Source organism: Diachasma alloeum, unplaced genomic scaffold (genome assembly GCF_001412515.2).
Source record: "Diachasma alloeum isolate Michigan unplaced genomic scaffold, Dall2.0 Dall_scaffold_00375, whole genome shotgun sequence".
NCBI lineage: Eukaryota > Metazoa > Arthropoda > Insecta > Hymenoptera > Braconidae > Diachasma > Diachasma alloeum.
The window spans coordinates 206,338-222,949 of NW_021680514.1; the positions used below are offsets into that span (position 1 = coordinate 206,338).

Consider the following 16,612-nt stretch of genomic DNA (forward strand, 5'->3'; position numbering starts at 1 on the left):
ACTAGACTCTTAACTCTGACGGCAGGTAAGAGTTCAGAGACCATGTGCAAACTCCCCCTCCACCTCCCCAGAAAGGAATAAATAATAATCAACAATAAAAAAACTGAACTCTTTACTCTGACGGCAGGAAAGAGTGCAGAGAACACATGTAAACTCTCCCTCCATCTCCCCAGAAAGGAATAAATAATAATCAACAATAAAAATACAGAACTCTACTCTGACGGCAGTTAAGAGTTCAGAGAACACATGTAAACCTCCCCTTTCCACCCCAGATATTAATAAGTAATGATCAACAATAAAAAAACTCAACTCTTAACTCTGACGGCAGGTAAGTGTTCAGAGAACAAATGGACCTCCCTCCCTTCCCCAGAAATAAATAAATAATGATCAACAATAAAAAAACTGAACTCTTAACTCTGACGGCAGGTAAGAGTTCAGAGAACACATGTAAACCCCCCCGGCCCCTCCCCAGAATCCGACATAGCCCCAACTCTGACCGAACTCTGAACTTTCTCTGAAATGTTGGAAATATTCAAGTCTTACGCAACTCTGACGCAACTCTGAAGTCGGTCCATCAGGGGTGCCACCGAACTTAATCGAATGACAAAATCCCTGTAGGATGTAACCACTAAGCTTAAAATATATATATATATTTTTTTTTTTTCGTTGAATAAACTAGAAAGTTTGACTTTTTCACCCCGGATTAATTAAAAATCCCCCTCTCAGGGGGTTTCTGTTTTTTTGTAGCATTGTAGGGTGCCCCCGAACTTATTCCAATGACGAAATTTCTGTAGGCCTCATTTACTCGGTCGAAAATATTTTTTTCCGCTGAAAAACTCCAAAATATCCTCCCTGATTCGAGTATTTTCCCTACCTGACCTAAGTGAAAATTGGATTGACACAATTTTTCATACAACAATCCTTTCTCATACACAAATCAAGTAGGAAACTCGGATGGATTGGATCATATTCATCCTACTCGAATCAAGTAGGAAAAATTCTTGGTTCAAGCCGCAAGCTACTTGAAGCAGGAAAACTTTTTTTTTGTGTTCTCCCTCATTGTCACAAATGTCACTGCTCATTGACGTTTTTTTAATTGTCACATGTTAAAATTCTGTGAGAAAACGTTTGTTTATTGCTTAGCAATAGGCGTGGTATTACCGAAAATTATCGATATCATAGACACCACGTGATGTCAAATCCCAAGGAAATCCCTCCTATTGGTCGAAATTGGAATGGAGGGAATAATCACTGAAATTTCAGGAAATTCCGCGATTGAAAAAGGAAATATTCCATTGATTTCCAGTTTAAATGATCAAAAAATCAATCGAATAATTCATTTTTCAGTTAAATTATTCTGTGAACATTCGGAAAAATCAGGGAACTTGCGGAAAAAATTAAATTTTCATGTTTCATTTAAAATTCAATCAAGCTCTGAAATTTCCATCTCACTTTCACTGAAAACTCATCAATTTTCTTGAATTCTACCTAAATCTTGAAATTTCATAATCATGTTCCCCCAAATCGGATTCAGTGTCACTCTCATGACAATTACTACCAGATTTTCCATGAAATTAAAAAATTCTAACAGTCTAGATTCTTCCCCTCCGCCCATTCAGTCGAGAATATTATTTTCCATAAGAGAATCACATATACCAAATCGCGAAATATTATTCCGGAATTGAGGATAAAATTTTCCGGATTCCGGAATATAATTACGGAATTGAGGATAAAATATACCGGATCCCGGAATATGAAGGAAAGGTGAAGTACGGAAAGATATTGTTCGACACATATGAGATGGGAATTTTCAGCTCGTGTAATTGCTGGAAACTTGCAACTTCACACTGGGACAAATTCCGCCTCACTCGTATCGAAATATACTATTATGGACATGGTCTACGAATAGCATATAACGAATATTCAGTTCAATTTATTTATTCTCTTTAAAAAAACTTGGAAACTTAAATTGTAATGATTACAATGCTTCCATTTGAAAGCGAAACGGTTCATCAACACTGGTAGGGAATTGTATAAAGTACGAAAAGATCCATTGGTAATTTTCTTTTTCTCTCCTGTTTTCGTATTATGAATGAATTTTTGGTATGACTTTGTGTCGACCCTTCCTTCTCAAGTTCATTTTTTTCGCCAAAACTCCTCACTCCTCCTTCGTTTAAGCATCTTTGAATATTCCTCCCCCATTTTCCTCAATCCCCAGGAATAAGAAATAAAAATCTAAAAGTACCTGTTCCAAGAAGGAAATCTAGTAACAGGTATATATCACTGGTAAACTGCATAACTTTTATCGTCATAAACCCGAGAAGAAAAACGACGAAAAAATCTCATGAGAAGTCGAAAAGTTTTGAATACGACTATTGGGACCATTTCAGATGTTGATCGGATATGAAACTGGACAGATTGTGCTTTGGGATTTGAAAACGAAAAACGCTGAGTGGCGATGCCAGACAGACGAGCCACTTAGATCAATCTCATGGCATCACGAGGGCAAGCAATTTATGTGCAGTCATACGGATGGATCACTGTCAACCTGGTTGCTGAGGCAATTCAAAGCAACAAACGTTACACATCCACATGGTGAGTACTCCCCAGGAGCAAATAATGATCACACAACTCCCTGACTTACCACATTCGGTACATTTGGATTACGATAGGGAGAGTCGGGGGGCTCTTTTTCTACCACCACTATTCATTCATCGATTTTCACTTTCTCTCTTTCCTTTTTTCCACGAATGCAGCAAAATTGTCAAAGGACGGAGAGCCAGAGCCCTGTAAATCAATCCAGAAGGTCGAATGGAAATTATCTAGATCAGGGTAAAATAAAAAAATGCCACAGTTCTGATTAATAATGCTTTCATTTTAGAGAGATGGCTGGAGTTTCATTATCGTTTATGGTGTGTGAATTTTTTAGAGAGGCTTACGTCATATTTTCCGGAGGATTAGCGTATGATACCACTGGTAGAACTCCCAGTATCACAGTTATTCAGGGAAAAACAACAACTGTTTTGGAGATGGAACATAATGTCGTTGATTTTATAACGCTGTGTGAGAGCCCCTATATGAGTGGTTGGTATTTATTTGTCTAGTGCAGTTTATGAATTTTAAAAACGAGTAAAGTGATTTGTGGACCTGGCGCTTGAGTTGTTGAAGGCTTTAATGAAAAAATTTGATGTTGAGAATGTATGGACATTAGAGGGAAAATAATGGTGAAAATTTGCTGAAAATTTATGTGACAGATTCTCTCTGGAAAACTCATTTGGGTGGAAATTGGATACAATGACATGCGTTCTTGTGGGTTAAAGCGAAAAATATACCTGCGGAAAAATAGTGGTCAAAATCTGGAACTTTATTTTTGGCAACGAATGAAAACTCAATATTTCTTTAAAAAGCACATTATTTTTTAATAAATGGTTCCACCTAATAGTTCGATATGTATACAAAAAGTGCATAGAAAGATGACGAAATTTTCGAGTTTTCCGCTAAAACTCAATCTGGTGTCTATACATCCTTAAGTAGCGAAGTATTCCACTTTTATTATTATTATTTAATTATCCCACTTTGAATATTTCACAAATATCATCGGAAGGCAGGAAGTTTTCTGAATATATCATAGAACAGTCTGCAGGAAATTCCTCGTTCGATAAAAAAATTCGCCGGATTTTTCTTCTAAAAAATTGCTACCTACTTTGATGATGTTTGAGGAACTATCACCATTAAATTCACCTTCCTGTAAAATTTGTTTTAACACCCGATCCGAAATGTCATCTAACAGTATCCTGTAATTTCACGTAGATGTGTAACGCAACGTCAATGTCTCTTCTCCAGCGAGGGTTATCGAAAAAAAGCGAGACCATACATTGAGAGAAAAGCGAACAAGTTCTCAAACAAGTAAACAATAATTGTTTGGTTCGAATTTGAAAATCTCAAACATGAATAATTGCTCTGCTTTAATCAACAACGAGCTCTCTCATTTTTTTCCTCTAAATTTATTATATTAGTTGATAAAATATTACAAAATAAACTCCTTCGAATTTTCACACTTATCTTGTTTAATCCATGCGAAAATGAATGTATTTTCTGAAATGTATTCTAAATATATAACATCGGCCGAATCATATGTATTTGTAATACATTTTTCCACGAGCATAGGATCAGCTAGGCTGATGACCCTCGGGCCAGTCACAAACTTCTTGCGACAAATTCCGTTAAAAATAAATAAATAAATAATAGGATCAGCTTTCAGAGAATATTTTGGTATCTAAGGGAAATATAAAAATTTTCCTAGAGATATTTTTTACAGCCTGGCGCGCTACCAAAAGGTCCTCATAAACCCTCATATATCTCCCCCAGAATCAAAGACATACATAATTCATGCTTGTAAAGTTGATTTGACGTGCCTCGCTCATCTTCATAAAAGCCGACTCGGTTTTTCATAATTTCATCAAATCTAGTTATTTTTTCAAATAGTGCAATGTATAGATCGCCCTAAATATTGTCTCATGCAGTTCCAATGCTTTGTGCTTCTTCACTTAACATTTTTCGCGTTTTAATTACACTTTACAGACTTCCAGGATCCTTACGCTGTAGTAGTTCTACTTCAAAATGACTTGGTTGTGATTGACCTATTAACCCCGGGTTTCCCCTGCTTCGAGAATCCATATCCAATGGATATACACGAGTCTCCAGTTACCTGCTGTTCGTACTTCGCCGATTGCCCGTCGGATCTAGTTCCAGCATTTTACTCAGTTGGTTCAAAGTCCCAGAAAAAGACGGGATTCAGTGAAAAAGAGTGGCCTGTGTCCGGTGGTGAATGGAGTTCCAATTCTAGTAGCTACAATGAAATTATCCTCACTGGGTATACTATTAGATTAATGAATCATGATTTTCGTTATTAAAGTAGTATGAACACACCTCGATTTTTGAAGATTAAAATTTGAAATTAATTTTTAATGAAGATTGATGTGCATAGAAACATTCAGGTGAAATTTGTGCTGAATCAAAAGTCTAATATTATTGATAATAATTAATGTAAAAGTCCCAAATAACACCGGATTTAGTGAGAAAGATTAAAATCATGAAGAAGTCCGGAAAATTGAATTGACAATTTCCTCAATTCTGATTTTGACCAATCAGAGTGCAGTATTCGGGGTCACGTGACGCGTTTCACATTGAACATTGAACATTCCCGGTTGCAGGGAAATTATCAAACTGATAATTTCCCTCCAATTACACAGCGATATTTACACATTTCACATTTTGGATAATTTCACATTTTAGTGAAATGTGTCCCGTAACCCCGAACACTCCACCCTGATCAGCCCAAATCAGAATTGAAGAAATTGTCCTCCGAATACTCCTCGACCTTAAAAATTCATCGGATATTTTCCTCAAGTCTTCCTGCATATCAACAATCGGGATCAGTTGCGCCGATTAAAATCCCGAGCGCACAGCGCGAGGGATTTTACTGCAAAACTGACCCCTCTCGTTGCTATGCAACAAAATATTCGGGAAATATCCGATAATTTTGAAGGTCTTGGGGTATTATAGCTGAAGTTTCACATTGAATGTGAAAATTATCGAGAGCCTCAAACCTTTGTTACAAATAATTCATATTTCTTGGTGCTTTGAATTGTTAGAAAATAATCATTGAATAAAAATTGAGGATATCCAAGTATCTTTTATAGTTTGTTCCAAACCACACTACAGATTCAAGCATTTTTAATCATAAAATTTGAAAAAAAAATCATGAATATTCAGCGTCGATCAAATCACATTTGGCAAAGAATTATTATTATTTTTTTAAACATTCGTTGTTTATAAATAAATAATTAGTTGTTTAAACTTTCGGAAACCTTATTTTTTTGGGCATGAAATTAATTTCTGGTTAAATTCTGAATATGAATAAATTTGTTATGATCCCGAACAAATAATTTTCATAGCGGAAAATTGATTGTTTATAAATGATTTTATCAACCTTCCTCCAAAAGTAAACTTTCTAATTTTTCTTCAGATTTTTAACAATGTATTTCCTACCAAGGGAAGGAAAATAAAGGTTCCTCGAGAATAAAGGAACCCGAGCCGAAGGCTCGGGTGGTAATTCTGCACGTGGGTAAGGGTCCTTTATTTTACCTCCCGTGGTGAGAACGTTGTTTTTCGTCACGGCGTAGGTGGAAAGGCAGATTTTCCTCCGCGTGGGCGGAAAGGAAAATGTGTCCTTTCCGCCCACCGTGGCGAAAAATGTTTTTCAATGGTTCAATATCGAGATTCAAATTCAGACCTGTAAAGTTTAAATAATAAAATCATTGTGAAATGTCCGGAAACTTAGGGTTAAATGGGGCTGAAATGAAAGCTCTGATATTCGACTACAAAAGAAGAAAAGCATTTCACAGCAGAAAAAATAGCTAAAGTACTTGAATATCCTTAATAGATCAGTTTCAAATTAGAATTCGTATGAAAACTTATAATTACAATTATACACACACTCAACGTCTCAACCGGAGTATGTTCATATCACTTTAACCAGATGAAGCTATTTTGTACACTTGTACATTTCCAGATTTACATTTTCAGCTTTTTCGCAGAAATTCAAAAGCCGTTAAATGGCCAATACAGTAGAGGCTTTATATAAGGTACCTTAGGGACAGCAGGAGAGTGGCATTCCGGGAACCGATATACTCCCATAGAGAGGAGAAAAATAGCGATCAGCGGATTTTAAATAAGATACCTCGTTCGTTGCGCCCGAATTCAATGAAATTTTCATTTTTACTGAATGAATATCAATAACTAATCAATTTATATGTGTTTAATGTTTTGAATTTGTATCGCCCGAATTCCCTTCTCTCTCTAAACATAACCCCGCGTGATAGAATGGCAGCTGGTGTTGGGGTATTGTTGGTGGACTGGAGAATAATCACAGACGAAAAATTAGGATTTTTCGATGGGAAAAGTGAAGAAAAAACCGATGTATATTTCCATTACTTGAAAAAAGTGGTGCGACCCTTCCTTAACGTCTTTAGACCCTTATGATCACTTCGTTCGTCCCTCCCGTTTGACCCTTAACAGCGTTTGATCCTTATAACTACTCTCTTCACGTTAAAAAATGACCGGGGTCATAGGTATCTTATAAGAAGCCCACGGAGCATAAACATTCGGGAGGTGATAAAAGTGCGGAGAGTGGGGGTAGGCCTCGAGCGCTCGGAGCGCGAGGTATCTTATAGAGACGTATCTTATACGAAGCCTCCATTGTAATAAGGTCAATTCGATTCATGACAATATGCATGTTGAAATTCAAATTCTGTAGCGTTAATAAACGTAATAAAAATTTCGCAAGGCGCAGTGTAACAATTGATCTAGACTGAACCTCAATCCAATTAATTTACGTTTATAAATTATATTCCCAAATCGTTGAATTTTAAGATTTTGAAAATCATCACCAATTTAGACTAACTCTTTCAAGGAATACTGCGTCGGCATGTGAAATTCTTGAGTCTACAATTTCATGAAATAATGTGACATCATTTTGAACATAATTGAGTATTGGTAGCCTTGACGATTGATATTTACCGTTTTCTATGGAACTGCAGACTAATGCTAAGATATGTAGAATTAGTTTTGAGTTTTCCACGTAACTTAGAGAATTTCACTGCTATATCCCAAAACTGCAATCGACATAAAACATCGGCATCTTCACTAGAGTCTAAACATTCACAGATGCTCTGAATTCTGAGGAGCCTTCATTCAAAATTCTTCACAGTATACATTTTTATGAATTTAGAGAAATGATTGGCATCAAATTTCTCAAGAATATCCAAGTCCGTCTCTCAACTGAACAGTTTTGTAAGTTTCAAATTTTTCGCAAAATATTGCCATCACTTTACTTTTTCGCAGTTACCATTATTGAGTTAAGATCAATTATTGGATTAAGGGTAGGACTGTGCAGTTCTCATGGACACAATATGTAGAAACTCATTTTCCACAAATCATTTTGAAAAAATATTTAGAAATTAGGTTTGATATTGTGTCTAAAAAAATTCTTGGTTTATATTAACTCTGAAATGAAATTTCTCCGAAAAAATTGCTCGAACCGCTTAGATATCCTTGAAGAATTTTAATGTTGAATAAATAAATTGAAAAAAGTTTAACGTTGCATGATAATCAACAACAATTGCATCAATTGAATCATACACTCTTGATTTTAAAAATTATCCATTTTCGAGATGGGATATTTGTTTCCAAATTTGGAAAAATTTTAAATGTATCAAAAAATGTTTCACCAAATTTCAAAACGGGATTGAAATTCCATCATTGTGTTCTTCTTAATCAAGTGACTTTTGGAATTGGGCAAGGACAATCGCGTGAGAATAATCCATAGGGAAGAGACGGACAAAGTGGAACGTTTATGATCCACTTCAATACTTGATATCTTTGTTCATAAATAAAAACGTTAGCATTGACAAATGGGTCAATGGGTTGATGACAAATGTTAACGTTTAAAATTGGAATTACACGTTACTCCACCGTCCTCTAGATAATTCAGTACCGAAATGATTGAAGGACATGAGTAAACTCAACTCGAGTATGAGTTTTTGATAGATACTTCTAAAGCTGAGGCAGACAAGTGAATTTTATCAAAAACTTTGTGACGAAGGACCCTTTTACAATAAATATAATAAATCTTAATTCGAGCGCCATTTGATTTTATGCCTGACAAATTAATAATTCCGGCTAACTTCAGGAAAAAAGCGACCCTACGGCAGGAGCAGGAAACTCCTTGTGCTCTACAGGATTCCAAAATCGCAACATACAGACGGCGATTAAAATAGTAAAATCAGTATATTTTCAATTTAAATCTTGCATAATTCGTTGATTTGACCTTCCAACGACTTGACAATACTGAAAAATATTTCCAATTCATTTTTCACTCGACCATTACTGAAATTTACCGTTGTTACCGTTATTATCACAGAACATTGCCTTGATGCAATGACAAAATGGCCCAAGAACTGAGACGGAACCATTACACGTATGAAAAAATCGTATAGAAATTTTCTATATGAATTATTTCTATACATAAATTTTTCTTTTCATACTAAAGATGTCTAAATGCTCCAGAGAATAACGTAGAGAAATGTCGCAACTCCATACGAAATGCTTCTACACGTGCGGCAGTGGGTCGTATAAAATCCAACTTATAGAAATCGTATAGAAATAATTTGTATAAAAAATATTCATATAGCAATATCCGAATATCATATACGAAAATCCTATAGAAATTCTATGCCCAATCCGTATAGAAAATTTCTATACAATTTTTTCATACGTGTAAGGGGAGATTCACCCCGAGAAAATAACTCCTTCGTTTTTCGAAAAAAAAAATTTTTAAATCCCATTTTTCGCATGATATTTCCTCGGTAATCTGATATTGTCGGAAAATTAGGGAGTCGAATTTTTTTCAATTGAAAAATCAACTGAAAGAAAATCCCTAACGTATTTTTTTCATAGTTTGCTGGATATGATCACAAATTTTCGCTCCTTAACTATCAAAAATGCGGGAGAAGATAAATTTTGAAATTTATTAGTTTATGGAAATTTCGATTAATATCTCGAGAAAAAAAATTTCTTGCCCAAATATTACCTATAAACTTCATTTATTATTGCACACTCGATGTTTAGTGATCCTAATACATCGGCCCCGCCTTTTGTTACTCTATAGTTGAGAGGGCCTCTTTCAGTAATTGAAATTTTTCAAAGAGATGCATTTTTTCTCTATGGTTTCCATTAATTTTCTATTCTTCTTGTGGAAATTCACCCATTTTAATTAATACTCATACAAATTTGCGAGAATACAATCGATCCATTGAAAATAACGACTGTTTTTTATTGGCCAATAAACTTTAGAAATCTATCTTCTCCCACATTTTTCATTAGTAAGGAGCGAAAATTTGTGATCATATTCAAAAAACTATTTCGAAAAAAATACTTTGGGAATTTTTAAAAAACTGATTTTCCGCAAGTAATACCACGAGAGCTTCAAAATTATCGAGCAATTCCCGATAGGTTCATTTGTGTGCAGGGAACCTTGAGGGAATTACTCGATTAATTTTGAAGCTCGAGTAGTATTCAAGAGGGAATTTTTCCATCCAAATGTCGGCCAAAAGAATTGCACTATGAAACAAAATCCATTTGACAGTTCCAACCAGGGGTTCACTCGACCACGGAATCTTTTATTTTCCACAAATATAGTCAACATGAAAAATTACCAGTTGAATTATCAAAAATTATCAGCTGAATACCGTGTTGACTATATGAAATAACAGTCGAATAGTGGAATTCTATTGGCTGACATTTGGATGAGGAAAATTCCCGATCAAAAAAAACTCAAATCTCTCATGTTTAATTCAATGACTCACCTGCTGATCGATTTCAACTCAGCCTTAACTCGGAATAACTTCCACCATGTGACGATACTGCACAATTGACTAATACTATTACGTTGACTAAATAGTACTACGACCGACGGCAGTGGTTGTGTGAATAGAGTTGCATGTGAGGGACCCGGGTTCGAGTCCTGGCTTGGGCGCCCAATTTGTGACACTCTTCACCTCACAGGTTCATTGCCGAGCTGGATTCTCGCAAGATACGACTTTACCTGGTTTTTCCCTCAATCGAGGTTTTCCCTTGTCCTTTGGCAAATGCGGTACAGAGGGTTGGAGTGTGGGACGGGAACAACCCGAATAGTCCAGGCGTCAGAGCATTTAATTTTTCAAATGAACTGAATAATTTGGAACGAAGATTTTGCAGCGCCATTGTCTTGGTTTTGACGTAATTTCAATCCCACTTTGAAATTTGAGGGAATGGTTTCTTTACGCTTCGAATTTTCTCAAATTTTTTTGAGGAAAAAACAAAATTGCAACCTAGAATATGTGCCATTTGTTGAGCTTTCTTTAACAATATCAGCCAAAAAATAAGTAAAGAAAAAAATATCTATATTAATGAAGAGTAGGGGAGAGTGGGCAAAGTAGTGCGTATGCAGTCCACTTAATTTCTTGATATAAATAAACAATGAATGACTATCGTTGTTTATAAACAAAGATATTAAGAGTTTAAGTCGATGACAAAAGGTTCACTTTGCTCCACCTCCCTCTACGTGGAAATTTGCATATTTTGAAAGAGAAAATAGTTGCAGCAGCAAAGCTCGCGAAATCATAATTTGGTCACATAGTGCGTTAGAAAAAAAAACAAAAAAAAATTGGAAGTCTGACATACAAATTTGGAAAGAATCAGCAGCAGGACTGGGGTTGGTAAGGGAATTGTGTCACTTGGGAATGTTCCTTTGGAATACCCCATATAAAGATTATCTGTATCAATGGAGTAATGAACATAACGATACAAGTGTGCAAAATAGCAGCGTAAAAAACACTTTGAGACATCTCAAGTCTTAGGGATTGTGACCCATGTTTCTCTCATTCCAGTCACGCCGATGGCAGCATAAAATTCTGGGATGCCTCAGCTGGCTCGCTCCAACTACTTTACAAATTAAAAACAGCAAAATTATTCGAAAAGAGTAAAGCAAAGAGTTTAGATAATGAAGAGGATCCACTAGCAATCCAACTGATGCACTTGTGTCCAGAGAGTCGTAAACTAGCGATAGCTGGGGCCGGACGACACGTTGTCCTATTTAAATTTAAGAAGGCTGAGAGTATGTCAGAAGTCGTGGTACGTGACTTTGAAATTAAATGATTTTGATACGTAAGTGTAGGAGTATATTATATTATATTGTGTACCATGGGCGAAAATCCGTGGTTCCATCGCCCCAGGTACACATACGATTTTTCAACATGCTTGCAAAGAAAAATTCCCAAAGAGTGGAACATGAATTAAATAAATTCTCGTAATAACTCCTCTCTGATAATCTCTCCTTTCTCTTTTTTTTTTATTCCTCAATTCTTTCTGGCCTGTCCTTAGCTTTTACTATCTTTTAAATTCTTTCTTTGCTTCTCTCCCTTCTCTGCAGACATTGGAAATATCGCTGACATCAGATGGAAAAGATACGGAGGGCTCACCTGATCCCGATTTGGATCCATGCCAAATACCAGGTGTAGAAGAGTCAAGAGCTGCCGAGGCCGCGATGTCGTTAAAAGTCAAGGGAGGCCTGCAGAAAAGAGCCCCTGGATTTCAAGCGACACTTATTTGTTTAACGTCAAATGCTGGTGGCGAACAAACTGAGAATATTACATCACTCAGTCTCAACTCGTCTTATGGCCTGTAAGAACTCTTCAGTCACTTCAAACTGTCAATATTTCTCTGTTTGTCGTTGGTTCAGACATTTATCATGAATCGTTTCGGTAGAGTGATGAGAAAAATGTTTGAGTTGAACATAAAGTTCTTGTTTTTTATGCATTTTTTTTCCAAAACGACTGGTTTCAAGAGAGAACGGAGAAAGAACATTTTTATCGCTGAGAAAATTTTCTGCAAAAAATGCTGATTCATCCATTACGAAGATCGTGAACCATGAGAAGAGTGAGGAAACGGGAAATCTTTAATTGTTAAGGATGTTCATTCATTTTCCGCAGGTCGAATTTTTTCGATTGTTTGACAAAAATTTTTTTTTTAGTCATTCTGGAGGAACATACGGAATAAATTTTTCTGATAATTAAAAACAATTAGTCATAATTGAATTGAAAAAATTAGATGCACATTTTTTTTTCTGATGGGCTCTTACGGAATGTATTTTGAAATTGATAATTCACATATTAGAAGACTTAAAAAATGAAAATAAAAGTAAAAAACAATGTGAAAAAATATACTGAATGCAATAGCCAAGAAAACATCTTCAAAATGTCAATAGTCATACAAGTTCCAACATTGAGTGGTCTGATTTTATTTCTGAGTCATTAATTTAAGCATGTGGTTTAAATTTAAAGAGCTAAAGGGAATAAATCTACCCATCAACGAAGAAAAAAAAACAATTTTATGGGAGTAACAGTTTTGAGTAAACATTCTTGATTATGCATTTATTTCAGAAACTAGTGGTTCTAAGGTAAAATGGCGAAAGATCATTTCGGAAGCCGAAAAAATTCTCTACAAAAAATGCTGTCCAACCCTCTCTCTTAAGATTACTCATTGTAAAGATGAGTAATCAATTCAACAATTAGTAAAATGACTTGGTCCTGTGAAATCCTGAATCATTATTTTTGCATTTATCTCCGGAATGAGGGATTTCAGAAAATAATGTCAATAAACCTTTTTTGAAGCTGACAAAATTCTGTACGAATAATATTTTCTCATAATTTATCCTAAAATCACTTATTAACGAGACAATTCAGAAAATACATACTATTTTTACCGTTCCATTGATGTAAAGGAGTTCCACTTTTTCTCCACTGATTTATTTTCGTTGTTTATCTTTCCTTCCATCAATGTCAATTACTCTAGAATTATTCTGTATTATTCCCTGCAGTTTGCATGATTTTTCAACCGTAAATTGCACATTCTAAAACCCGTAATTTCCCCCCTCAGTCACAATCAACTTTCTTTTTAAATTACTGATTTTTCGTAGTACAAAGAAAATCGAAGCCATGTTTTATTCATACCTAGACAACTTCTATCTCTCCTAAATGTCAAAGAGAAATATTTTTCACATTTGAATGGATGTCTACGGCAGTTAGGCTTGTGAATTACACTGTTTTTCTTCATATTCTTCTCAAAGCTGTGTATATTTTCATTTGAATACGCCTCAAATTGCGCGAGAAAATATCCTGTTATGTATGTTTTATGAAGTATACAACATATCGATACTTTTCCATTTTACCATCAGTTCACCCACACTTTTTTACTTCTCACTGCATGAACAATGACTCGTAAAGAATATGAAAGATACAAAAGGGGCAAAAAAAAATTTACACGGGATGATTTAATAATGCAAGAGCCCATGCACTGAAATTATGGCTTTTTTCGCCTCGTTGAAAAGGAAATAACACGCAAAAAAAACTTATTGCAGATTAACATATGGAAATGAGTCTGGTTTAGTGGTCATCGACACTGTGCAAAAGGTGACACTTTTAGTAATGAATACTTCGGATCTGGGGAGTAGTGGTGATCCCTATCAACGGGCATTGAGAAGCCCCAAACGTCAGGACGATGGTAAACGTGAGGGCGACGATAAAGCGAGAAGTCCGAGCATAGATCAGGTAATCCATTTGATTCAGTGCAAACTCTTCACAACAGTCCTGTTCACACGTATATATTTAATACATGAAATGAAAGTAATTCGATGGTGCAGTGATGGAATAGGTCGATTTAATCTTAAAAGCCATGACTACTCACTCAGAAGAATAGGTATATATCAATGATATCGCATACATGACTAAAAAATTGATATGTATCATATATTCTAATCCCACTTCACGGTATATACTATGAGCGCTGAATTGAGAAACTAAATGATTTTCTTTTTTTCATTTCGACGGTATTTCATGCCGATTTTAAAATGAGATTTGAAATTAAGCATCTATTCAAATTGGATAATTTGCTCAAAGGAGATTCATTATTCAAGGTGGACGATTTTAATTCATCAGCATAGGTCTGAATCTAAGAGGAAGAGACAGAAGTCCAAAAATGCCTTTCATGAATTTTCCTATCATCATTGGTATCCAAGATATTTTCCGGAAACTGATGTTGAAAAGGAATGGGTATAAACAGTATGTTTCGATACGAGTGCGGAACGGTTGAAAGAACCCTTTTCCCATGAGTGTCGGTGCATCTTTCAAAGCAAAATATTGACACATTTTCGGTAGAGAATGCAATGGCCTACAAAAATGGTTTTTGAGGGTTTTTAAAAAATAGAATTACTGCTTGCAGATAAATTTGCAAAAGTATATGAAAGTTCTGAAGTAATTCCCTGTTCTTTCACTTCAACAAAGAATTACATATTATTTATATACATTCCTGTTGCTAGTCCGTGTTTACCCTCTATTGGATATTGTGTCGAGAGTACACCCAACACCGAGACCCCGAGGATAATGTTCTCTTTTTACTCCTTTTTTTAATCATTTTTTTATTAGCAGTTATACAAACTTATGACCCCGTGTAGAAATTGTAGTTAATTAAGGTTTAGTAGAGAACAATTAATTAGGAAAAATACAGGGGAGGGGGTTTTTAATACAAGCCTTGCGATCCAACGACAAACCGATAATTATCGTTTCTATAAAAAAAAAGAAGTTAACGTTTTGTTTGGAGTTGCGGCATTTAAATTACTCAAGTACCGTTTAGGATTTTTTAAAATCAAATATGAGTAAAGCACAGCCACAGCGAATGCGTACATCGGGTAATCAATTGGAGACAGACGCCGATACAATTTTTTCATTTCAACAATTGCGACATTTTGAATTTTGATGATTTATAGATTTATTACACTGGGTCGTGATATATCGATAGTGAGAACATTCAATTTATCGATGAGAAAAAAAATCAGCAACTACTGGTCACACTTGTCATTTTCCATTTACTGCGTATGAAAAATAATCAAATAGAACAAATACCATTAATTTTTTCATCAGGGACTTGAAACGCGTTCCAGTTTCGATTTCGTTTTAGAGGCAAGAAACGAATGTTCGAAGTCAGGAACGAAACTCGAAACGAAAGTCCTGGAACATTACAGCTAGGAAAATCGAAACGAAACTCGTAGAGCGTTTCTCGTTCAGATCAGAAGTCGAAACCTTACTTACCTTGAAAACGTTCCTTGGCAAGGGACGAAATTAGGAACAAAGCGACAGCATTGCCAAACTTCGATGCATAGAGAAAACGCTATGCATGTATTCTACACTCATGCATATTTCATGTGTAACAACTCTGCCTATCTTCCATTTGACTCTTATAATCCTTTGACTCAAGGGATTGTTTTTTGTCGCGCTCGTTCATCCTTATCTTTCTTCGACTCCCACGAGAGACTGTGGTTAGTTATTGAAATTCAACAATTAATTGTTGCAAAATTGGAATTAATAACCAATTGTAGAATTTCAACAATTGCAGTTGTTAAAATTCGTCAATTAGGTGTTAAAATTTGATAACCAGACAGACAGGGAGACATTTTGGTGAAAGTCAAATTATGATAAAGGCGAATGGGAGAGACGAGCAAGATGATTCCGAGAGACAAATTATTATGATGATCACACAGGAGAGATGAATAAGACGATCCTAAGGCTCAAATAATTGTAAGGGTCAAACGGGAGGTGTCATTGGAAGGGTTGAAAGTACTTGATAGTCGGAGTAGAGACATGAAGAAAGTTTAGGGCTGATAAAACTAATTCATTATTGTAGTCTGGCCGATTACGGAAGGGAAAGAAGGAGGGGTGGAATAATGAAGAAGGTATCAGAAGAGTCAGACGAGAGTATAGGAGGATACAGGATAGGAGACGAAGGCATCAGAAGGGTAAAATAGCGGTCATAAGTGTTCACATTTATCAGATGGGGTAGATAGAAGTCACAAAGTGTAGAATCAGAAAGGTTCTAAGAGTCAAATATCGATCATAATGGAAAGAATTGGAGAGTCATAACTGTCATAAGGGAATTACAGAATATGTATCCCTAAATAAGG

General features: G+C 35.6%; 1 protein-coding gene across 3 annotated transcripts in view; it reads left to right on the plus strand.

Moving 5' to 3' along the window:
• LOC107041740 (syntaxin-binding protein 5) overlaps positions 1–16,612 on the plus strand; it is a 225,519-nt gene that overhangs the window by 169,748 nt on the left and 39,159 nt on the right. For all 3 annotated transcript variants that reach the window (XM_015262452.1, XM_015262451.1, XM_015262453.1), the window contains exons 6-12: positions 2,391–2,595; positions 2,757–2,832; positions 2,930–3,084; positions 4,582–4,873; positions 11,490–11,733; positions 12,032–12,282; positions 14,018–14,207. In XM_015262452.1, the coding sequence (XP_015117938.1) occupies positions 2,391–2,595; positions 2,757–2,832; positions 2,930–3,084; positions 4,582–4,873; positions 11,490–11,733; positions 12,032–12,282; positions 14,018–14,207 (1,413 nt within the window). The remainder of the gene's footprint in view (positions 1–2,390; positions 2,596–2,756; positions 2,833–2,929; positions 3,085–4,581; positions 4,874–11,489; positions 11,734–12,031; positions 12,283–14,017; positions 14,208–16,612) is intronic.